Source organism: Panthera pardus, unplaced genomic scaffold (assembly GCF_024362965.1).
Source record: "Panthera pardus isolate Hobbes unplaced genomic scaffold, ASM2436296v1 HiC_scaffold_4, whole genome shotgun sequence".
NCBI lineage: Eukaryota > Metazoa > Chordata > Mammalia > Carnivora > Felidae > Panthera > Panthera pardus.
This window is the reverse complement of record NW_026526969.1, coordinates 8623460-8647450: the sequence shown is the minus strand read 5'-3', so window position 1 is coordinate 8647450 and position 23991 is coordinate 8623460. Positions and strand designations below refer to the sequence as shown.

Here is a 23991-nt window from a genome sequence, read left to right as displayed (position 1 = left end):
CCACCCTGGCGCCCCCAAAATATCTGTATTCCAAAAGCTTATTTGTTTACTTGTTAATTTCCAGTCTCCTCGATTATACTGTCAAGGGCAGAGATGTTCATGGCTTTATTCCCAGGACCTAGGACAGTGGCTGATGTGCCAGTTGGCACTCAGGAAATATTTGTCAAAAGGACAAATGACCATCCTTCCAAATCTTAGGGTCAGCTCGCCCCACCGAGAGGCCATTGACACTCACGGCCAAAGGAAAAGCCAGTCCCAGGAATTCAAGCTGTCCCGAAGGAAGAACAAAGGGCAGAGGAGGTGTGATGCCCCACGATCGTGCCCCACGATCTACCTCGGTTCTGAGCTCTTTGGCTGTGCTGGGGGAGTGAGGGGGGTGCGGGAGGCTGGGGGCAGAAGGCTCACCCGCAGGAAGGAGTCCAGGGCGCCGTTCTCCATGAACTCGGTGAGGATCATGACGGGCACGCTGTTGGTGACCACGCCCTCCAGGCGGATGATGTTGGGGTGCTCGAACTGGCCCATGATGGAGGCCTCACTTAGGAACTCCCGCCGCTGCCTCTCCGTGTAGCCCCCTTTCAGGGTCTTGATGGCCACACAGCTCTCTTTCTTCCCAGGGGCCTTGAGCCGCCCCCGACACACCTCGCCAAACTCGCCTTCAGGAAGGACGCTGAGGGTCAGCCCTCCTCTGCCCACCATCTGGCCCTCCTTTTCCTCCCCCAGGCGCCCAGCCTTCCTCTCACCTGCGCCAATCACCTCCTCAATCTTGACATAGGAGACATCGATCTCTTTTGCAAACTCTCTTACAGCCTCATTAGGGTCTTCGTAAGTGAAGGGGTCAATGTAGACCTTAGTACCTGAGGGATCATACAGGCCCCGTTAAGCCGAGAGGCAGCTTCCCATGCACTCAGATGCCTGGGTTCTCGGCTCACAGCTCTGCCCCCAGTCCTGCTTCTTTCAGGACACGCCTACCCACCGTGCCCGATGAGATACTGTCCATGTTTGTCTGAGTATTCAGCTTCTCTCCCGCTGCTCTGCTTCCTGTGGCCAATGGGAAAAGAAAAGGTAAACTGAATCCCACATCTGTGCGTTCCCAAAGGGACAGGACCGGGGGGAGGAGGAGCGGGGATGAGAGAAGCTTCCAAGAGAAAACAAGTATCCTGGGGCATTGAGGGAGGTTTGCCTGGAGCGAGCGGGCAGGTGGACAGCTACACGGGCCTTCCCAAGGGCCTCCAGGTGCCCAGAGCCCTCACCTGAGGCACAGGACGGCGATGACGATGACCACCAAGACCAGCACCACACCCACGACCGCCGTGCCTGCGATCAGGGCCAGCTGCTCCCGCCAGCTCTCATTCTCTGGGGGAGAAAAACTGGTGATCAAGAGAAGCCGACGGCCCCTGGGGACCCCACACCAGCCGCAAGGCACGAGCTGTGTTCCCTTGCGAACAGGCCCCCAGCAGGGTGGGGGGTACGGGGAAGGCGGAGGAGACGCAGGGTCCGGGAAGCACAGTGGTTTTTGGACTGCTTTCCACAGGTGGGGGCCCCTCCCAAGTCCCTCAGGGCAAGGGAGGAAGTTTCCAGACCTAGTTGCGGCAAGAGCAGTTTGATTTTGTTCAGTTACAGATACTGGTGATCACAGAAAGTCCCCAAGGGCTAAAAATGAAAAGGTTTGTAGCCAAAAAAGTGGAAGTAACCCAGATGTCCATCAACAGATGAACGGATATATAAAACATGCTGTAGCCATACAATGGAATATTTCTCAGCCATAAACAGCACTGATACACGCTATAATATAGGTGAATCTCGAAAACACTCTCCTAGAGGTGCCTAGGTGGTTGAAGGGCTCAGTCGGTTGAGCATCTGACTCCTGATTTTGGCTTAGGGAGACCCATGATCATGGGATCGAGCTCCACGGCAGGCTCCAGCGTGGAGCCTGCTTGTGATTCTCTCTCCCCCTCTCTCCACACCCCCCCCTTCTCTCTCCCAAAATAAACTTGAAAAAAAGAAAAAAAAGAAAACATTGTCCTGAGTGAAGGATGAAGCCAGTCTCCAAAGGCCACAGAATGCACGGTTCCTGTTTGTATGAAATGTCCAGAATAAGTAAATCCACAGGGACAGAAAGTAAATTAGTGTTCGCCAGGGGCTGGGGGTGACTAAAGGGCTATAGTATCTCTCTTTGGATGCTGAAAGGTTCTAAAATTAATTGTGATGGTCACACAACACTGAATATACTAAAAGCCACCGAATTGTACACTCTAAATGGGTGAATTGTATGGCATGTGAGTCCCAGCTCAACTAAACTGTCAAATGAAAAGGATCAGAAAGCTACCGGGCCAAGCATATTAAATTTTTTCTTTACATTTATTTATTTTTGAGAGACAGAGTGAGACAGACCTCGAGCGGGGGAGTGGCAGAGAGAGAGGGAGACGCAGAATCCGAAGCAAACTCCAGGCTCTGAGCAAGCGTTCAGCACAGAGCCCGAAGCAGGGCTCGAACCCATGAACCGTGAGATCACGACCTGAGCCGAAGTCAGATGCTCAAATGTCACCCAGGGGCCCCCCGGGGCCAAGCATATTAAAATGAATAGGTATGGGGTGCCTGGGTGGCTCAGTCGGTTAAGTGTCCGACTCTTGATTTTGGCTCAGGTCATGATCTCATGGTTTGGGAGTTTGAGCCCGGCATAGGGCCCTGTGCTGACAGCGGGAGCCTGATTGGGATTCTCTCTCTGCCCCTCCCTTGCTCATGTGCTCACTCTCTTTCTCAAAATAAACAAATGAATAAATAAAATAATAATAATAAAATGAATAATAAAATAAATAAAATAATAAAAATGAATAAATAAAAATGAACAGGTGTCACCTCAGTTAATCCTTGGAGCCCTGTGAGAGAGGTCTCGGGATATTTCCATTTTGGGGAGAGGAGAGAGGTGGGACTTAAGGAAGGGTCAGGCTTCTGCCGAAAGTCACACAGCCGGAAAGCCACTGAGCAGGTCTCCCCTCCCAGCTATACGTTTTGGTTTCTGCAGCCTATGCTCTCCTCACTAGGCCAAAACGCCTTGTGGTTGAAAGAGGAGCATGGGAACGTGACTTTGGGGGTCCTCCGAGGGCACGGGCAAGGCCCGCCCATGCCCTGCTCCCCAGGCTCACCGTCCAGCTGTGTTTGGCTGTGGTGCTCCTGGCCGAAGGGCCCGTAGCCGGCCTCGGAGCGCGCCCGCACCTGGACCAGGTAGCTGGCTCCCCGTTTCAGTCCCCGCAGCTCTGCCCGGTTTTCAGACGTCTTCAGGAACCGCACGCTGCTGGGGCCCTCTGTGCCCTGTCCGAGAGGAGGAGGGGCTGGCTGTAAACCAGGCACCCCTCCCGCCCCCCGCCGTGTTTCCATTGCTCTTCCCACCTCTCCCTCCCTGCCCTGAGCCTCCCCCATCATTGCATCTTGGTTCCCCTGTGCAGCAAGAGGGGCCTCAGAGCTCATTTATGTGTCCACTGTGCTGGGTGTTTGGTTTTTATCATAGCATTTAATCCTTGCAGCCATTCTGTGGGGTTGGTACCTGTAACTGACTTACAATGGGGTTATTAAACTCAGGCCAAGGGGCTGGCCCAAGGTCACACAGCTAGTACTCAGCAGAGCTAGAATTCAAATGCCTATTGGATGCCTGTAATTGAGGTGTCCCAGTCCCCAAACACGTCCCCCTGCCCACCCCAACCCCCCAGGGGCAGGTCCTGCTCTCACCTTCTCGTGGTACTTGACCTCGTAGTCCAGCACGGCTCCGCTGGGTGCCCGGGGAACAGCCCAGGCCAGGCTCAAGCTGCTGGGTGATGACCTCGTCACCCGGATGTCGGACACTGGGGGCGGTACTGTGAGGGAGAGGACAGGGTAGGGTATTTGCTCTTGACAGGTCTGTTCCCCGTCTTTCCAACTCTGCCTCTGCTGGCTACACCTGTGTCGGTCCTCCAGCTGTTCCAGGAGTTGCCTCTGACTCTGCCCCGTCCTGAAGGCCTGCCTGCCTCGGCACCGTTTTTCACTCGCTGTGTCTGCCTCTTGCCCTGCAAGCCCTGACTTTCCACGCTTCCCGGCGGCCTCACTGCCCCACCACCGACTTTTGCCCTTCAGGCCTTGGGGCCAGCTGCGTCCCTTCCAGCCGGCTCGCAGTCTCACCCTCACGGTCAGTGGTGACATTCACAGCCTCAAACGGGACAGGTCCAGTGGCTAAGGAGGACACCCCATTCGAGGCGGTGACCTCGAACGTATAGGTGAAGTCAGGACGCAGCCCACGAATCGCCACCCAGGGCTCCACAAGGTCCCGGGGGCCAGGGTCGAAGGTCAGGTCTCCTCCGCAGGGTGTGCAGGACCCCCCAGGGCGGCACTCCCGGCAGCGCAGCGCATACGTGAGGTCATCTCGGCCCCCGGACTCGAGGGGGGCGCTCCACTCCAGGCGCAGGGAGGAGCCATTCAGCCGGGGAACCACACTTCTCGGAGCAGAGGGCGGCGCTGTGGGACACCAGGGAGTCAGGCTGACCCGCTCAGCAGAGAGGGGCAGTGGGGCACGCAGGCAGCCTCGTGACTTCTTGTCTTGGCTGGGCACCAGCAGGCCAGGGCCAAGAGGAGGAAGGCCGGAGAGGCTGGGAGCTGGGGTGGGTATCCACCCGCCGCCCCAGGGGTCACTGGTCACTTACTGGTACAGGGCGCACCCCGGGAGTCTGTGAGGGCCCGGAAGTACCCAACGCGGCACTGGCAGACGGGCGAGCCGATGGTGTTGGAGTGGCTGTTGGCTGGACACGACTGGCAGGACCCCTCCCCAGATAAGGGCTTGAAGGTGCCTTGGGCACAGGCTGAGAGAGAGACAGCGTTCATCAGAAACATTCAGCTGCTCTTAAAGTTGTGTGGAGGGCACACAGGGAGCAGCAAGGGAAGAGCTCAGAAACTTCGCCTCTAAGAGGAGAAGGAGACCCTCCCTCCAGATCAGGGTTTCTGACCTTTGTTAACCTCGACACCCCCTACAAATACCCTCTGGCAGTCTGGTAAAACCACAGACCCCTGCTCAGAATTATGTTTTTAAATGCACACCACTAAATACACCGGGTCACAACAGAGACCAAGTAAACTGAAATACGATGATCAAAACATGAGAAAAACAAGTTTGTGCCACAGGAATGAACGTGTTTTCTTTATTTACAAGGTAGAGTGGCAGGCCCGATGGCCACTGTAATACTGAAGCCCTGATGGGCAAAAAAATGCAGCTAGGACATTCCTGAATCTTCTGGAACGGGCTGGGAAAATAGCTGTGATTCGAAAGGTGTGCAAGCCTCAGGTCCTGCTGTGACTGCTGGGCCCTGTCACTATCAGAGGCCAACTGCAGGTGGAGGTGAGTGACAGTAAGGTCATTTTCTTTTCCACAGAAGTTCCCAGATCCCTTAAGTTCAATCTACAAAACCTGAGTTTTGCACGCACACGCTAGAGAAAAATAGCTAAGTGAGAATTCAGTCTCAGTAAATTGGAGGAAACCATAATGAACAAGAAACAGAGACCACGATGCCTTTGTCCTCAGAGCCCAACAAGGTACCCTCGTCCTGCGGTCAGCCCTGCGTCCCTCATCCCTCATCCAGAAAAGAATTGGGGACATAGTTAGGAGAATGGGTGTGAAAGAGCTCAGAACTATGCTGGGGGCTCTGTAAACAGGCCCTGTGAGTGCCCTTGAGAACAGAGAAATGTTCAAAATGGAAATTGGAGTGGGTCCAAGAGCGGGGTATGGGCGAGCTGCACGGGTGGGCAAGCTTTATGGAGAAGACGCTGGGCCTCACCTCGGCACTTGGTATTCCCCTCGGCGGCCTCGAACCCTGGGGCACAGCTGCAGCCCGTAACCGGCTGCTCGGCCCACTGGCCATCCTCCCGGCAATAGAGGCTGGGGCTGGGGCCGGGGGTGGGGACGGCGTCAGCCACACAGCTCCCCGCCACGGGCACCACAAGCTCCCGAGGCACAGTCTCCGGGAAGCGGGTGAGGTTCACGGTCAGCTGGGCGCACTTCTTGTAGAAGAGGTGCAGGGACAGCAGGGCCATGCAGGCACCCTGGTCCTGGAAGGCCAGATAGAAGCCAGCCTTGGTGAGTGGGCCCAGACGCAGCGTCTTCACGTTCACCTTCCCCGTTGCCTCGGCCCCAGGGCGCTTCCGGGTCAGGTGCTCAGCAGCCACTGTGTCCACCTGCCAGGAGCAGGGAGAGACTCATTGCCAACTGTCCTCCACTCCCCGAGGGCCTGGGGGACTATTTTCTTCTTCCCAGCTCACCCTCTCCCTGACCACCTCCATTCCTGTTCCAGAGCCTTCTTTCCACTTGCCTGCAGGCCCCAACATTACCCATTAATGCTTGCTGAGCTCCTATGATGCGTCCAGCCTCTGTCCTGCACCCCCTTTCTCTTCACTCATTCACATTTATCAACACCTGCTCTATGACAGGCCCCTGGACTTGGAGCCGAGGAAACAGGAACGAAGGAAACAGAGAAGTTAAAAGCATGATGAGATCTGTAGCTGGCGGGAGACCCCAGGGCAAAGGCGTCCCGGGGGAGTTGAAGCTTGCAGGGCAAGTAGGAATCGGATGGAAGGCGCAGAAAGGAGTCTCTGAAGGGCAAGGTGTACTGGGAGAAGGTGGGAAGTGGCAGAGGTGGTCTAGACGACCCCCCCCCCCCCCCGCCCCGGGGGTCCTGGGGGCAGCTCAACTACACGTGACTGCTCCACCCAGCCAATCACCTTCTTCCCTCTCCAGGCTGCAGCATCCTGCTTCCAGGCCCCAGCGCCCCCGCAACCCCCCAGGGCCTCGGAAGCTCAGCCATTGCCCCTGGACCACAACGGGCCTGCCGCAGTCCCACACTGGCCGGCGGCTGGGTCCCGGGCGCCCGGGTACCTTGATGTAGGGGTTCTCCATCCAGGCTGGCGTGAAGGCTGTGGCCGTGTCAGCATCGCTCTCGAAGTAGAAGACAGTGAAGGTCTCCTTGCAGGAGCGCCCGGCCCGGGTCAGGGACAGGCACTCGAGCATGGTGAAGCGAAGCGTGGCATACACGTGGACAGCTCCCCGGCGCGGGACCCAGCCGGTGCGCAGCCAGTGGGCCAGGCCCGGGGCCCGCTGCACGTCGCACACCTCGTAGGTCCGAACGCTGTGCTGCTCTTCATCCAGGCCGCTCAGCTCCTCCCACTGTGGGGAGAGTGGGGGGAATCAGCTTGGGGGCTGCTTGGGGGTGTCTGTGATAAAGCAAGGAGGGGCTCAGGCTGCTGTGATCTGGGGGCTGGCGGCATGGGAAGCAGGCCAGCACAGGTACCTCTTGTCCCTCCTCCTTCGGTGTCCCTCCAAGCCCCAGCTCCTGGGCCTGCCTCCTACCTGCCCCTCCACCTGAGGGAACGTGACCCACTTCAGGTCTGCAGTTTCCAGTTTCGTGTTCAGCAGGGTCTCTAAGACAGACGGACAGACAGACAGACAGACAGACAGAGACAGTCAGCACTGGGGGAGACACCAGGGAGACCAGATCCCTGGGAACTGACTGAGGCAGTTGGGTCCTCTGAGCTCCAAGCTGGTGGCATTGGGGCTGACTGAGCCGAGAGATGAAGAGGGGAGCAAGTCCTGTCCTCTGCCACCCTGTTTCTCATCTCTTTATTGGAGTGCCAACCCCACCCCTCACAGCTGGCAGGCACCGGGCTGCCCCCCTCCGAATTCCCTGATCTAGGCTTCCGAGAACCGCTCTGCCCTGAGGAAAGGGGAAGAAGGCCAAACAGCTCAGACAGGGTTAAACTAGAACCCCGACCTGGCATGACCTGAGGGAGGAGAACCGCAGGCGGGGGGATACCCCTCCCTAGAGGGCCTGCCTCACCTCCACTCACAGTCCCTTCCTCAAATCCAAAGTCACTGCCTCCCTCCCTGCAACCCCATTCCTGCTCCAGGCTCCCACCTCCTTTTGGGACCAAACACTCCAGTCCTTTAGATCCCTGAAGGTGGTACTCAGCTGCCCAGGCCCAGCCCTGCCCCCACCACCCCCTGCCCCCACCTCAAGAGCTTGCTGCTGTCAGAGGAGGAAGTGCTGGAGGCCAGGACGCTTGGGTTCCCGCCCTGGCCCCTGCCTGCAGAGGCCTCACATCTGGATTTGGTTACGGGAAGGAAAAGGGGAGGAGATTTTAGGGGTGTGTGTATGGAGGGGTGAACACACCTGGCTCCGCTCTGCTCTGGTCTCTGGGGAGGGGCATCGGGGGAGGGGTGGGGCTCTGGCGGAAAGGAGGGATTAGGAGAAACATCACAGCCCCTGGCAGTGGAGGGTAGAGGGAGGGTAGGGGAATCCCCTGGGAGTTAGTGCCATGTGGGAGGCCCCCAGGGGAGCCAGCAGCACACCTGGGACCAGGTTCCCCCTACTCACCCGCCTGCCTCCCTCTGCCCCTGTGGGGGCTGCAGGGGAGAAGGGAAGGTGGGTGGGTGGGGCAGCCTCCTCCCAGGGGCCAAGTGATGTCCACGGAAGGCAAGGGGTCAGGCGGGACCCCAGCCAACCCGAGGTGAGGCCCGGGCCCCCGGGGGTGGCAGGAGCCAACCCGGCACGCTGGGGACAGGATGCCCGGGTTCTGGGAAGGGGGTGGATAGAGGCTGCCGTCTCCACCCTCCATTGTTCCAGCCTGGATAGTGTTTTCCTGTCTCCAATTTACACACTGTCTGTTTCAGGGCTGTCCTCAGCGCTCTGAGAGACTCACTTTCTCTCCTCCTATCTCAGGCTCAGAGGGCCTGCCTCAATCTGTCAATTCTCTTGCCTCTCACCTCTCTCCTCCACCCTCTGTCCACCTCCATTTCTGTCACTATACTCCCCTAGGTTTTCCGTCTCCAGCCTTTCACGTTCACTGGGGCACGTGGCCCTGGGCAGGTTATCTCACTCTTCTAAGCCTCAGTCTCCTCATCTGTAAAATGGGGGCAACAATCCCTCCCACAGCAGGGCTGTTGTGAAGGTGAAAATTTAAGGTGAAAATTTAGCGCAGGCCTCGGGCTGGGAAGGCACTTACTTAGCAGCATGAAAACATTCCCCCTTCCTCCTTTGCCTCTTTCCTTCCTTCTCGCCATGCTTTGCCCTGGGGCGTATCTCCCCACTTTGTCTTCCTTTCCCTCACTCAGTTATTTCCCCTTCTTTCTCAGAGCCGGGCAAGGGTTCCCTCTCCCCCTCCCCAGCCTTTGATCCCCAGCCCAGAGCAGCACTGCCCAGCCTGGGGGAGAGGGGTTTCCAACTGCCTTTGATTCCTCCTCCTCAGCAGCCCCCCCCATGACCCCCCCCCCCCACCAGAGACCCCTTTGATTCCAGGCAGTGAAGGGGGGGAAGGAGGCAGCTCATTGAAAGGAGATTAGGGCTGTAGGAGGAGGGTTTATAGGGCTCTGGGCTCTGCTCCCCCTCTAGGAGATGAAGCGAGGGAAAAGACTCCTGGATGAAGAAACATCTGGGAGGAACACAGAAAAATCAGAAATCTAGAGATTGGTAGCTATTAGGCTAAGTTCAGGTGACCCAGGGGCTGTGAAGGTCAGTTTCTGCTGGCATGTGGGGTTGGAGAAGGGGGCCTAGGCAGGACTAGTGCAGGTCTGGGGTCTAGACGGCATTTAAAGGGCTGAGGTGCAGCCTGGGGAAACCAGGGAGGGGGCCTCACGGCAGCAGAGGCAGTGGCTTCGAGACAGATTTGGGCGTTTGGAGGGTGAGTTTAGAAGGTGGCCCAGCTGCCAGAGGCCAGGGGAACTGCAGGATCAAGGTGTGAACGATGAGGAATGGGGGTGGGGGCAGTTTTCTGGCCTAGCATTCTGCCTGGTCTACAGTTGTTCCTCCAGAAACGTTTTCTCATGTTTGGCAGAGGTGGGAAGAGGGACAGAAGCTTTGGAGACAGTTTGAAGGTTGGAGGAGGGAGAAAAGGAAAGGCTGCCAAGGGCGTACGGAATCAGGGTTAAGAATTTGGGAAGCTGGGGCAGGGGCAAGTCCCGGGACGGAGCTCCACTCCTTCTCTTTCCCAAACAAAAGAAAACTCCACTCCCCGCTGGGCCGCCTCCTCCCCGCCCCCCGCCCGGTCTAGCACTATTGGTCCGAAGTGCTCAGGGTTGGGGTGCCGGGGTAGGGGCAGACCGAGGCCGGCTCCCTCACTCCGAGGCCCAACTTTGGGGGCCCCTGGAGTGCCGGGGTGCCCCCTGGGAAACTCACCTTCTAAAGCCGCGACGAGCGAAGCCCAGCAAAGCAGAGCCCGGAGCTCCATGGCGCCGCCTTTCTCGGGTTGGATCCGATCCGAGTTTGGGGGGCACTAGCCCCCCCAGGTCGGACCCCCCCCCTCGAGACGGCAGACACCGACTCCCCTCCCGGGACCCTCGGTCGGGGCCCTCAGCGCGGGCCCATGCGGGCGCGCTCGGCACGGGCACCGGGCGGCGGCGTCCAGGTGTGGCCCCGCGTCCCCGCCGCGCGCGCGGGCGGGCGGGGGGCGTCCTCGCACTGGCTGCGCCGGGCGGGCGCAGAGCGAGACGTGGCTAGAGTCGGGGTCCCTCCGGGGCCTCGGGGTCCCGCCCCGGCTGGCTGGGGGTGGGCCGGCCGCTCGCGGTCTCCCCCCCTCCCTGGAGTGGTGCTGCTCGCGCGCCGGGCCGGGTGCGCTCCGAGCCGGCCGGGAGGGTGGGAGCGGAGCGGGGACAGAGCGGGAGGGAGGGAGACTGCGGCGCGGGGCCGGGCGGGCCGGGGCTGGGCCGGGTTGGGACTGGGCCGGGCGGCGCCTGGCCGGGGAGGGAGGGGCGCGCGGGGGGCGGGGGAGCTCCCCCCTCCCCGAGTCCGGGCTCGGCGTGGGGGCCGGGGCGCGCTGATTGGAGAGCGCACTGCTGAATAATTCATGAGGGAAGCAGAGCGGGACGCCGAGCGGAGCAGGTCGGGAAGTTGGGAGAAAGTTTGGAGAAGGGGGAGGGGCGGCGGGCGCGGAGCCCGGGGACCGCCCAGACGTGCGCGGTGGCCGTGCGCCCTGACGCGGACCGCGCGTGTCGGGGCCGGGGCCCGGGGACCCCCGGGGCAGGTCCGAACCCAGCACACGGCAGGCAGCGGAGAAACACACCCAGCAGCAGCACGGAGGGCCGCCCGGACGTGCGTGGAAAAGTGCACTACTCACTCGAAGCCCGCTCCAACCTTCTTGTGGACTTTGGATTCTACTCCTGGATGCGCCCACTACTCCATAGTTGGCGCAGGGGACCATGTTTGGGGGAAGTTTCTGAGGATGGAGGGTGGCGCATTGGGCTCCCGAGACAGCGATCGCTGCTTAGATGACCCTGGAGCGAACGTTCACACAATCACTCAACAAACATTAGGTATGGGGACCTGCTGTGCGCGCAACCTAGCGAAGTGGGGCAACTGGGTTGAGATGGGGAGGAGTATAGAAAAAAAGGAAGCAGGAGTAAATAAAAGGTAGGTGGGACCGAGAGTAAAGAGTCTGGATGGATTCCCAAATCACCATCTTCACTCTCACTGTCGCGTTGGGGAGAGCTCATTGCCGCCCGCAGCCCTGACCCCTGGGGCTGGGCCGGGGCTGCTGCTGTCTTTCCAGAGGCTGTTTCCTGTCTGGCTCCTGGGGGCCCTTGGGATGGCTGGGAAGGCCCTTCCTCTCTTTGCCGCCTCCCCACCCCCATCCCATCAGTTAGAGGGGAGGGTCCGGGAAAACAGTGCTCCTCCCACCAACCCCCTTATTAGTCAGGTCACCTTTGGAGGGGGGGGGGCGCTGCAGGAATCCGCCAGTGAAGAGCTGGAAGAAAAGGGTTTAACTCAGAAATTTAAGGGAGACAGAGTCTGGAGTTGGTGAGGAGCGGAGAGAGTGAAGGAACACTCCTTGCTGCCCAGGACTTTGGGGAGGGAGGTGGATGGAGGGGGGGTGAGGAGACTGCCAAGCGCTTCTAACCCCCCCAAGAGGACAGCTAGGCCTGCAGTGACCTCTTGTCCCAGCGCACTTATCTTCCGGCCACAAGTGTGCTCCCCACACCCCTGCCCTTCCTCATGGCCCTGCCTGGGTCCTGCTCCGGGGTGGGGGGTCACGGAGGGCAGGAAACAGCCGGCTTGGCTGGTGCCAGGCAGACCAGGCCAGGGCCAGGAATCCCCTCCTCCCTCCTTGATCCAAGCCATATCTCCCTTCTCTCACTCAGCTTCTCCTCCGGGTTAAACACCCACCTCCTCGCTCGGAACACACACACCTTTCCCTGGTTCTCACTACACACTCAAATTCTTTCCTCCAAAAGTTATGTCTCTATCTCTTCCTGGGCTCTGTGCTCAACCTCCTTGTGCCCTTGATTGCTTGAATTGTCTTATTTGGTTGGGACCCCTGATGGGGTGGGGGGTGGATGGCCTGAATGGTAAAGAGAGACCCACACAGATGCACAGAGAAATGAGGCAGGGGGTAGTGAGGGCTGATGAGACAGAGGGGTGCAGCTCACTGCAGATTCGAACCCTGTATTTTTGACCCCTGAGAACCAGGCCCCCTCAGCTATAGGGAAGAGAACTCAGATAAGAAAATACCCAGTTGAAGGGCGCCTGGGTAGCTCAGTCCGTCAAGTGTCCAACTTCGGCTCAGGTTATGATCTCATGTTCATGAGTTCAAGCCCCAAATCGGGCTCTGCGCTGACAGCTCAGAGCCTGGAGCCTGCTTTGGATTCTGTCTCCCTCTCTGTCTTCCCCTCCCCTGTTCACATTCTGTCTTTATGTCTCAAGTATAAATAAATATTAGAGAAAAAGAAAATACCCAGTTGATCCCTTATCATAGGGTCCTCAGTCCCCACCCCTCCCATCATGTAAGCCAGTTCCCAATATCTAATGTATACCAGTAAAAGAATGAATAATGGGGCACCTTGCTGGCTCAGTCAGAAGAACCTGCAATTGTTGACCTCGGGGTCATGAGTTCAAGCCCCACATTGGGTGTAGAGATTATTCAAATAAATTACATAAACATAAAAAAAACAAAAAATAAATAAAGGAATCAATAAAATAAAGCTGTTATTAAGGATCTGCTATGTGCCAAGCGATCACTGTGCTAGTTTGCAGATTTGTAAAGCAAGGCTCCTGGCCTCAAAGATCTTCTAATGGGGCAGGAATCCCATTATTTCCCCTTTCCTTGGAGATGATATCTGAGCTTTTCACTCCAATGCTCAGGAGTGTCTATCCTGTGAGTGTGAAGTCATTTCCTCCACCCTCCATCCACCCAGGACTACTTCCTAGCAAAGCTAATTCAGTATCTACTGTATTACATTACGTAAGTGAGCAGCCAAATCACTACCTGGATGGATGCTTGTGGAACAGACCTGAGCAAATCTCGGGTGCTCCTTCCTTCATTATTAGAGTGCTTCACTGACCTCTCACCCCAAAATTAGGCTGTCACCCCCTGTTCCTTGCCTATGATCATCACCATGCCAGTACCTGTGTAGAGCATCCCCACCCCAACAGCTGGTCGGGCTTTTAAATTTTGTATTTATTTATTTATTTATTTATTTATTTATTTATTTATTTATGTATGTATGTTTAAACGTTTATTTATATTTGAGACAGAGAGAGACAGAGAATGAACGGGGGAGGGTCAGAGAGAGAGGGAGACACAGAATCTGAAACAGGCTCCAGGCTCTGAGCTGTCAGCACGGAGCCTGACGTGGGGCTCGAACTCACGGACCGCGAGATCATGACCTGAGCCTAAGTCAGACGTTTAACCAACTGAGCCACCCAGGTGCCCCTAAATTTTTTATTTTTAAGTATATATCTCTATACCCAAAGTGGGGCTTGAACTTACAACTTAAAAATCAAAAGTCACGTGTTCTACCAACCGAGCCAGACGGGTGCCCCAGGTTTCCTTTTTGCTACCCACATCATGACAGTTATTTGGCGCAGTGTTGGAGTTAGGACTTTCCCTATATGTAATAAACAACAAATCATCCCTTTCACTGAAAATTCTAGAAATTGTCATTCCTCCCCCCATATCCCAGTGCCCTTCACAGCGTGCACCTCACCCTGTCAAGTCTAGAGTTAAGTTTAGTGGAAGCCCATGACGTTTAAGCTTCCGCACCCCTCACCTGACTGCCCCTCCCACTGTCCTGGTTAATGAGTGCCATCAATTTAAACAGTTTTTAAGGTGAATTCCAGCACAAGAATGTTTGAAATAGCCTGAAATCTTACGGCCCTTACACAAAGGGAATTTGGTAGAGGTTTCAACATTGCCAATAATGAGTTGTAAACCTCAGTGAGATCTTTATAAAATTTCAATAATGAAAGGGAAAAAAAGTCAACTGGCCATAACAGAGGGAAGATGGAGACAAGGAGAAATAGAAAGTAGTATTACAGAGTCATTATCATATGAAGAGGTAGCCCCAGTACACAGGTAAGAAAAAGGTAGGACATGAAGGTATTATACAGATGTGTTGGGCAATTATTTACTACACTTAGCCTGTTTTTCTCGATTTGGTAGTATTTATGGTAATTGTCATCTTAACTTTTGCTGTGATTTCTACATTTATTTTTTTAAACATTTATATTTGAGATAGAGAGTGTGTGTGTGCGTGCGGGGGAGCGGGAGAGGGTTAGAGAGAGGGGGAGACACAGAATCTGAAGCACGCTCTAGGCTCTGAGCTGTCAGCACAGAGCCCGATGTGGGGCTGGAACCCACGAACCACGAGATCATGACCTGAGCCGAAGTCAGAAGCTTAACCAACTGAGCCGCCCAGGCACCCCCGTGATTTCTGCATTTAAGCAAACATTAGCTTTCATACCTAATTTCAGCTTCACAATTTTATTTTCTTAAGGTGGGTTCCCCATGTTATACAAACTTCAGGACTCACAAAACCTGAATCCACTCCTTGTCTGACCACCAGGCATCTTCCCAAACTCACCATATGTGAAATTGTAATAGACACAAGTGTAAAAGATTTTATAAATTTATTAGTGATTGTATTTTCATTGTTTGTGGTCCCAGGTTTCCTAAAAGCAGGTACAATGTGTGTTGTGCTCAACGGTAAGTCCAATGCAAGTCTGGCCTATGTACATACTCAGTAAATGTGCATACTTATTCCTTTATTAACTAGTCATTCTTGAATTCACTCAGCATTAATTAATTAATTAATTAATTTTTGAGAGACAGAATGAGACAGAGCATGAGCAGGGGAGGGGCAGAGGGAGAAGGAGACACAGAATCTGAAGCAGGCTCCAGGCTTCGAACTGTCAGCACAGAGCCCGACACAGGACTTGAACCCATGAACCGCGAGATCATGACCTGAGCCAAAGTCGGACACTTAACCAACTGAGCCACCCAGGCACCCCAACTCAGCAATTATTATTATTCTAAGTTTATTTATTTATTATGAGATAGCAAGTATGTGCACAGGGGAGGGGCAGAGAGAGAGGGAGAGAATCCCAAGCAGGCTCTGCACTGTCAGTGTGGAGCCCCACTTGGGGCTCGAACCCATGATCCACGAGATCATGACCTGAGCAGAAACCACGAGTCGTCATTTAACCGACTGAACCACTCAGGCACCCCTCAACGATTATTTATTGTACTTTTGCTATGGACCAGGACTGGAGACACAAAGTCATCCTTGACAGCCCAGGGGAAGAAACAACCACGAAACTTCAACAGAACAAAGGAAGCTATGTGTGGAGCATAAGTAGTGGCATACAGAGGGTCCTATGGGATCCCAGGGGGAACACACGTAATCCAACCTGCGGGTTCAAGGTGAACTTTCTGGAGAAGATGATGCTGTCTGACTGGAGTCCTAGAGGAGATTGGGGGAAAGGTTGCTTTAAAGGCAGAAGGGGGCGGCGCCTGGGTGGGTCATTTGTTGAGTGTCTTACTTCAGCTCTGATTGTGATCTCACTGTGGGTTCAGGTCCTGCATCGGGCTCTGTGCTGACACGTGGAGCCTACTTTGGATCCTCTGTCTCCCTCTCTCTCTGTCCTCCCCCCCTCAAAAATAAATAAACATTAAAAAAAAAAAAAAAAAGGCAGAAGAAGAGCAAAAACAAGAGTGTGGACGTAGTGAGATTGTCCCTGTGCTGCCAGAGTTCAGGACGCCAGGGTGTAAATTGCCAGGACAGTGACAGTGGATGAGCTGGTGACATGAGCAAGGGCCAGCCTGACATCACAGGACAATCCTGGAGTGCAGGCTTGTCCTGAATACCTGGGGAACCACTGAAGGGTTTGAGACAAAGAGGCAACCCTATCGGATTTGTGTAGAAAGACCCCATGTGTCCAACTTTGGAGAGTAGATTGAAAGGGATCAAGACTGGGGCGCCTGGGTGGCTCAGTCGGTTGGGCATCCGACTTCGGCTCAGGTCATGATCTTGAGGTCCATGAGTTTGAGCCCCGTGTCAGGCTCTGTGCTGACAGCTCAGAGCCTGGAGCCTGTTTCCGATTCTGTGTCTCCCTCTCTCTCTGACCCTCCCCCGTTCATGCTGTCTCTCCCTGTCTCAAAAAATAAATAAATGTTAAAAAATATATATATGAAAGGGATCAAGACTGAAGGCAGAAAAACCACATGTAGGTCTCCAAATGACAGTAAGGGCTTGAAAGGACAGAAGTATGCGCTCACATGCGAGAGCAGGTAGGTCTTGGAGCCTGGCCATGGGAGTGGGGGAGACTGGAATCAAGTATGGTTCAAGTTTCAGACTCTGGCAGCTAGGTAGGAGCCAGGGGACTGGAGCCACCAGGGAGGAAGGTGTGGGCAGGTTGAATTTGAGATCCCTGTGTATCATCCAGAACGCAGGTCCAGCAGTCAACCATACAGGCATTCAGGGGCAGCTTTTTGGCAGGAGATACAGGTTCAGGGGTTACTGGCATATGATGGTGATTGGAGCCTGTGCCCAGTGGGAGGGGGGTTGGAGGAGACTATAGATTGGAAAGGTGGAGGAAAGCCTTACACTTCACTATTTATTTATTTATTTATTTATTTATAAAAGCAAACATTATCATATTTAATTCATCATAAGAACTCTTAGGCAGGATGGGCGTTATTCTGACACCCACTTTATTTTTTCCTTTATTTATTTAAATGTTTTATTTATTTTTAAGACAGAGAGAGACAGAGCACGAGTGGAGATGGGGCAGAGAGAGAGGGAGACACAGAATCTGAAGCAGGCTCCAGGCTCTGAGCTGAGAGCACAGAGCCCTACGCAGGGCTCGAACCCACGAGCTATGAGATCATGACCTGAGCCGAAGCAGGATGCTCAACCAACTGAGCCACCCAGGCGCCCCTCCTTTATTTATTTTTTAATGGTTATTTATTTTGAGAAAGGGAGAGCGCAAGCAGGAGAGGGACAAAGAGAGAGAGAGAAAGGAGAGAGAATCCCAAGCATGTTCCGCACTGTCAGCGCAGAGCCATACGTGGGGCTCAAATTCACGAATGAGATCATGACCTGAGCCGAAACCAAAAATCAGACGCTTAACCGACTGAGCCACCCAGGGTGCCCTTCTGACATCCACTTTAAAGATGAGACGGGCTCAGGTTAAGTGAGCCGTCCAATGTACTTGGCCAGTAGTCAGCAGGTTGGCTGACTCCACTGTGGCACTCAGCATACAGGCTGGCCTTCCAGCCCCACCCCCAAGGACCTGAAGGACACCGATGTCCTTTTCCTCCTCCTTCTCTCAGCCAGGCCAGCCAGAGGGCATCTCCCCCCTTTGCCTTGCCCTTATCTTCTAGGAAGGACTGGCAGAGCTCACACCAGAAGCCAAGGCTACCAGAGGGTAAGAAATTGGTGAGAAGGGAGGGGAAGGAGCTGAAGACTAGAGCTAGAAGGGAGAGGTGGAGGAGGAGTGGTAGCAGGGGAGGAGAGGTATCGGGAGGCTCATTGTCCCAGCTGGGAAGTCTTTTGTTTCCTCTCTTCCCTTGGCAGCCTGACAGGATATGAGGCCAAGCCCCCTCTCCATGCCAGCATCCCCCCACCCACTGAACGTGGCCCTTCCCTTACCATTGTGTCCTTGACAGGAATGGGGGGCAGGGGCATTGGCTCTAGGAGGGAATATAAGTGGCTGCGGGGCTAGGCTACTAGGGTCCAGAAGGGACAAGAAGACCCCGGGGGCGAGGGGTGGGGGTGCTGGTTCATGAAGTTTAGCAGAAAAAGCTTTGTGCCTGGGGAGAAGCAGGAAGCCAGGCCTGGGTGGGGCCAGCACAGAGGGTAGCAGGTCGGGCCAGGGGGAGGTAGGTTGGGCCCCAGAGGAGATGACGCAGGGCTTCAGGCCTTTCCCAGCGCCCCCCCCCCCCCCATTCCAGCCTGTGGGCCTGAGAGCTCACCTGAACTGCACTGTCCCCCCCACCCCCTCCATTCCCAAAAGTTGACATCAACCCTGCTAGGGCAGTTGGGATCTGGCAGAGCCCAGGAAACTCAGGTGTCCTGCCCGGGGCCCTCCACGTCCACTTCGCTGGATTCCCTCCCTCCTCGGGATCCAGGGGTCTGGCCTCCCACTCTGGTCCTCCAGGAATCCTGGAATTTCATCCCTCCCCTCCGCTCCCTCCTGGACCATTTTGCTCCATCAGCTGTTCCTGCAGGAAGGGCGCCCGCTCAGCCTCGCCTCTCTTCCCGAGCCTTTTGTTTGCTGGGTCTGCAGGAAATTGCAGGGGCGGTGGCCAAGGGCTCATCTGCCCCTGGGGCCTGGGGGAGGGGGTCCGGATTCACGAGACTTAATCCTGGGGAGCTCACCCCGCGCTGCGGGGTCGGCGGGGGGGGGGGGGGGGGGCGGAATTGTGGATCGCCAGGGAATTCACATTTAGGGCCTGAACTCTGAGTGGGGCACCTGCGGAGTGGATTAGACGTCCTTGGCCCCGAGAGGCAGTTCGGGGGTGTTCGGGGGTGCCCAGAACTGGAGGCTGGACTGACACTGTGAGGTCACTTAATAGGTTGACCGAGGAGCTTGCACCAGGGGCGAAAAACCCAGATATTGAATCCCAGAACCTCGTCCTACACGCCTCGGATGACAGCGATCCCAAGCAGTGGGGAAGCAGCAGTCAAGTCACACCAAGCATCTCCGAGAATGAGCTAATGCCTTTCTCCTCAAAAAAAAAAAAAAGGTGGGGAGGAGGACCAGCACGTAGCCCCCGAATTCGCGCCTTCCCAGGACGCAACCGCAGACTTAGGCGAGGCGTGGACGCTCTAGCGAGCCGACGCCCTCTCGTTGGTTGCCCTCTCTCTGAGGCCACCCTGGGCGCAGCCATCTTCCCTTCCCAGCAGGCGGGTGGCGCCCGGTGCAGTCACGTGAGGAGCAAGTTTCCCAACCCGTGCAGGCGACTGTCTAGCAGTCTTCTAAAGCGGCAGAGCTACAGTAGCGAAGAAAACAAAAGTTCCTGTTTCGCGGAGCTTGACTTTTTTTGGGGACTAGGCAGGCAGTGAACAAGATAAATATATGACGTATATTAGATGGTGTTAGTGCAATGGAGAAAAAAAACGGGGATGGGATGAAGGGTGTGGTTCAATTTAAATGAGATTGGTGGAGGAGATTTCAAGAAGACGTCAAAATTTGCGTCCAGAACACCAAGGAAGCTCATGCCCTGTGGGCCACAGTGCGTTCTTGGAGGCTGGCGCAAGGAGATGAGGAGAGTGGGGGGGGGGGGGGATGCAGATTGGATAGGGCTACAGGGGTAGAGTGGCCATGAAATACATAGACCACTCCGGCTCAATTCTGAGCCAAAGGAACACTATTAACATTTACACTAAGGCAATGGGCATAAACTTTGTAGTGGGACTATAGATGATGAATCATGAGGTAAGTATGTTATCCTAATTATTAAAGCTTTTGTCTTTTACAATGGCAAAAATAGGAAACTATTGGAGAATTATTTTTTATTTTTATTATTATTATTATTTTTTTAGTTTATGTTGAGAGAGAGAATCTCAGGCAGGCTTTGAGCCATCAGAGCAGAGCCCCATGCAGGGCTTGAACTCACAAATCTTAAGATCAGGACCTGAGCCCAAACTAGGAGTGGAAGCCTTAACCGACTGAGCCACCCAGGTGTCACTATTGGAGAGTTTTGAAAAGAGAAGCATCACGAACTGATTCTTGCTTTAATAGCATCCTTAAAAAAAAAAAAAAAAAAAAAAAAAAAGATTTTATTTTTAAGTAATTTCTACACCCAACGTGGGACTCAAACTTACAACCCGGAGATTGAGTCGTGCATTCTACTGACTGAGCTTCCCAGGTGCCCCCTTAACAGCATCCTTCTAACTGCTCTTTTGAGAACAGACTGCAGGAACAAGGGCAGAAACAGGAAACCAGTTAGGGGGGTGTTGCCATAATGCAGGTTAAGAGATGATGGTGGCTTGGAGTAGGGTGATAACATGTGGTTGGACACTGGTAATATTTTATTTTATTTTATTTTATTTTATTTTATTTTATTTTATTTTTTTTAAATTTTTTTTAACGTTTATTTATTTTTGAGACACACAGAGAGAGAGAGAGCATGAACAGGGGAGGGTCAGAGAAAGAGGGAGACACAGAATCGGAAACAGGCTCCAGGCTCTGAGCGGTCAGCACAGAGCCCGACGCGGGGCTCGAACTCACGGACCGCGAGATCATGACCTGAGCCGAAGTCGGACGCTTAACCGACTGAGCCACCCAGGCGCCCCATGACACTGGTAATATTTTAAAAGTAGGGGCAAAAGGAATTGCTGATGGGTTGGATGTGGGATGTGAGAGAAGGCATAACCCCAAGGTTTTTTACCTAAGCAAATGGAAAGGTGGGAAGACCATAACAGGAGTAGGTTGTGGGAGGAAGTTTAGGCGTTTGATTTTGGAATATACAGAGTTTGAGCTGCCTGTTTGAAGTCCAAGTGGAGATGTCAGTGTGTTGTTGGACATACAGTGTGGAGCTCAGATCTGGGCTGGAGATACACCCTTGCTACACCATCATAGAGATGGTATTTAAGACATTGAGACTGGAAGTGGTCACTGAGGGAGGGAGTGTAAATGGTGAAAAGAAGTCTGAGGACCGAGCTTCTGGTCTTTGGTGGAGCCTCCAGTCCGCAGTGCCTTGTGGCTGTGCCTCCAACATCTAGGAATGCTCCAGAGTTAAGATAAGAGAGGAGGAAGCCAAAGAGACCGAGCAGGAGGAAATGCGTGAGTGTGGTTTCCTAGAAGAAGAGGAAAGTGGTGGAGAAGATGGTAATCAAATGCAGACATACCTCAGAGATAGTACAGGTTTGGTTCTGGACCACTGCAATTAAAGTGAATATCACAAGAAGGCCTGTCAAATGAATTGTTTGGTCCCCCGTGCTCATCACAGTCATGGGTACACTGCACTGTAATCTATTAAGTGTGAAACAGCATTATGTCTAAAATCCATGTACACACCCTAATTAAAAAAGACTTCATTGTTTAAAACTGCTGACCATCTGAGCTTTCAGTGAGTTGCAACACTGACCACAGATCACCCTAGCAAATATAAAAATAATGAAGAAGTTTGGAATACTGCGAGAATTACCAAAACGTGACAGGCATGGAGTGAGCAAACACTATTGGAAAAATGGTGCCAAAAGACTGGCTCCATGTAGGGCTGCCACAAACCTTCAATGTATAAAAAAAATGCAGTATCTGTGAGGTGCAATAAAGCGAGGGGCAATAAAACGAGGTATGCCTGCATGTCAACTGGTGATGGCTTAGTAAAATGAGGACTGAGCAGCAACCCTTGGATTGACAGAGTGGAAGTCACAGGTGACTTGATGGGCAGTTTTGTTTTTGCTGCTGAGGGGCAAAAGCCTAAATTTAGTGGGTTTATTGTTATTATTTTATTACTTTTATTATCTATTTATATTTAATGTTTATTTTTGAGAGAGAGAGAGAGAGAGCACAAGCAGGGGAGGGGCAGAGAGAGAGGGAAACACAGAATCTGAAGCAGGCTCCGGGCTCTGAGTGTCAGCACAGAGCCGGACCTGGGGCTCAACCCCACAAACTGAGAGATCCTGACCTGAGCCAAAGTCACATGTCCAACCTACCCAGCCACCCAGGCATCCCATCTTCACATTTCTTTTTAAATCCACTGGGGGCGCCTGGGTGGCTGGGTAGGTTGGGCTTCTCACTTTGGCTGAGGTCAGGATCTCTCAGTTTGTGGGTTGGAGTCCACGTCAAACTCTGTGCTGACAGCTCAGAGCCTGGAGCTGCTTCGAATTCTGTGTCTCCCTCTCTCTCTGCCCCTCCCCTGCTCTCTCTCTCTCTCTCAAAAATAAATAAATATTAAAAAACATTAAAAGAAAAAAAATGTGAGGAGGGAGCCTGGGTGGCTTAGGGCTAAGTGTCCGACTTTGGCTCAGGTCATGATCTCATGGCTCGGCTCGTGAGTTCAAGCCCCACATCAGGCTCTGCTGTCAGTGCAGAGCTCACTTTGGATCTTCTGCCCCCCTCTCTCTGCCCCTCCCCTGCTCTCTCTCTCTCAAAAATAAAAAAAAAATAAAAAAAAAATAAATGTGAGGAGGGATTGGAAACAGTATAGACAACTTGTTTAAGGAGTTTTGCTATATAGAACAACAAAGAAATGGAGCGATAATGGGGGAGTACAGTGTATTCAAAAAAGATTTTTTTTTTCCTTTTTAAGACAAGACGGGGAAAAAAAAGCATATTTGTATATCTGTGGGAATGAGCCAATGAAAAGAGAAAACAAGACGATTAAATGGGATGTAGTGGCGGGTTGACCTTAGCTGGGAGCATGATCATCAGTTCATCACTAGTGACAGGAGGAGGGCACAGCGGAGCGTGGTGGTGAATTAGGAGCTTTTAGTCTCTTGGTGGCTTCTGTTTTCTCGCCGAATTGGGAAGTGAGATGGTGCTGAGGAGCTGTACAGGAAGCACAGAGGGTTGAACAGAGAGGGGTGAGGATGTAAGTCATCTAGGAGTGCAGGAGAGTGACTGGACTAGAGAAATCTCGTCTGAATGCTGGGCAGCATGAGGGCACACTTCAGGTTCATGGTCATGAATTTGAGATGAGCTCCCATAGTTGGATGTTTTCTTCAGCCACATTTAGCTGCTTGGGCAGGTTCAAGCTGGGCGGGGAGTTGCATTTACCTGGGCTGTGGTTTTGCCAGGAGGTTAATAAAGTGAGAGAGGGACAAGGGAGAGCTTTTCACTGACCATGAACTTTAAGCTGGATAAGAAGGGAAGTGAGTCGGGGACTGGGAAGAGGGCAGGATCAGTGGATTGGGGTGCAGTGAGGTGGAGGATTGTTGGGGTCAAGGCATGACAAAGACCCTTTGCTTGACCAAACTTCAGTCAGGCTTCTCTGAGCCCTCTTTAGACTTGGCCCCCATCCTTGCTGGGCCTGCCTCGCCTGGCCTAGTTTAGGGAGAATCTTCCCACCCTTGATACTTGATATCTGATCACCCTGGCCTGCCTTCAGCAAGAATCCTAAGTCTGTTTAGCTAGAACCCCCCCATGCTCTTTGTAATTTCCCATCACTGACTCCCTCGTTCTGCTTGTTGGCTAGAAATGCCCAGCTGCCTTTGCTGTAGAGCCCCAACTCTTTCCCCTATTGTGACCGTTCTGACACCTATTGGAATGGTCCTGAATAAAGTCTTCTTTACCATTTTAACAAGTGTCAGATTAATTTTTTTCCCCCTTAGGAGGCATACCAGAAAAGGTGAATGGAAAGGAGGGCCTGCAGTTATTTACCGGCAAGGACAACATCTGGGCACAGCCACTGGGTATCGTGGAGCGTGAGATCTATGCAGATCTGTGTTCAAGCAACTGCCACGCCCGGATATTGGAAGTCTCATCAGTACGGATATTGAAATCATCAAAAACTGCGACAGGATGGTGCTGGAGAGACCCACGAGCCAAACTCTGTTATGGTTAGCAGCGATGACCACTGAAGATGCCACAGTTCAGTTGCTCATGAGACCTCTCCCTGGCAAAGCCAACCTTTGGGCTGCTTTAAGCCGGTTCCTCTCCTAGGGACATGTTGCAGAGAATCTATAGCCAAAGGCCAGTGACCCTAAAAGCACTGTTCATTTTCTGAGGCTCAAATGACGGTGTAGCCACAAAGGACTATGTCAAA

The 23991-nt window shown here is 53.8% G+C and overlaps 1 protein-coding gene across 2 annotated transcripts in view; it reads right to left on the bottom strand.

Annotated features, from left to right (window-relative positions):
* EPHB4 (EPH receptor B4) overlaps positions 1-23991 on the bottom strand; it is a 31484-nt gene that overhangs the window by 6646 nt on the left and 847 nt on the right. Inside the window, exons 1-12 of one of the 2 annotated variants that reach the window (XM_019422796.2) lie at positions 10179-10672; positions 7358-7428; positions 6887-7174; positions 5793-6189; positions 4668-4823; positions 4150-4482; positions 3724-3848; positions 3144-3309; positions 1251-1353; positions 974-1038; positions 741-854; positions 406-653 (exon numbers count right to left, since the gene is read on the bottom strand). In XM_019422796.2, the coding sequence (XP_019278341.1) occupies positions 406-653; positions 741-854; positions 974-1038; positions 1251-1353; positions 3144-3309; positions 3724-3848; positions 4150-4482; positions 4668-4823; positions 5793-6189; positions 6887-7174; positions 7358-7428; positions 10179-10230 (2118 nt within the window). In that variant the 5' untranslated portion in view covers positions 10231-10672. Of the gene's footprint in view, positions 1-405; positions 654-740; positions 855-973; positions 1039-1250; positions 1354-3143; positions 3310-3723; positions 3849-4149; positions 4483-4667; positions 4824-5792; positions 6190-6886; positions 7175-7357; positions 7429-10178; positions 10673-23991 lie in introns of those variants that run through there. The other variant, XM_019422797.2, reaches the window with a different exon arrangement.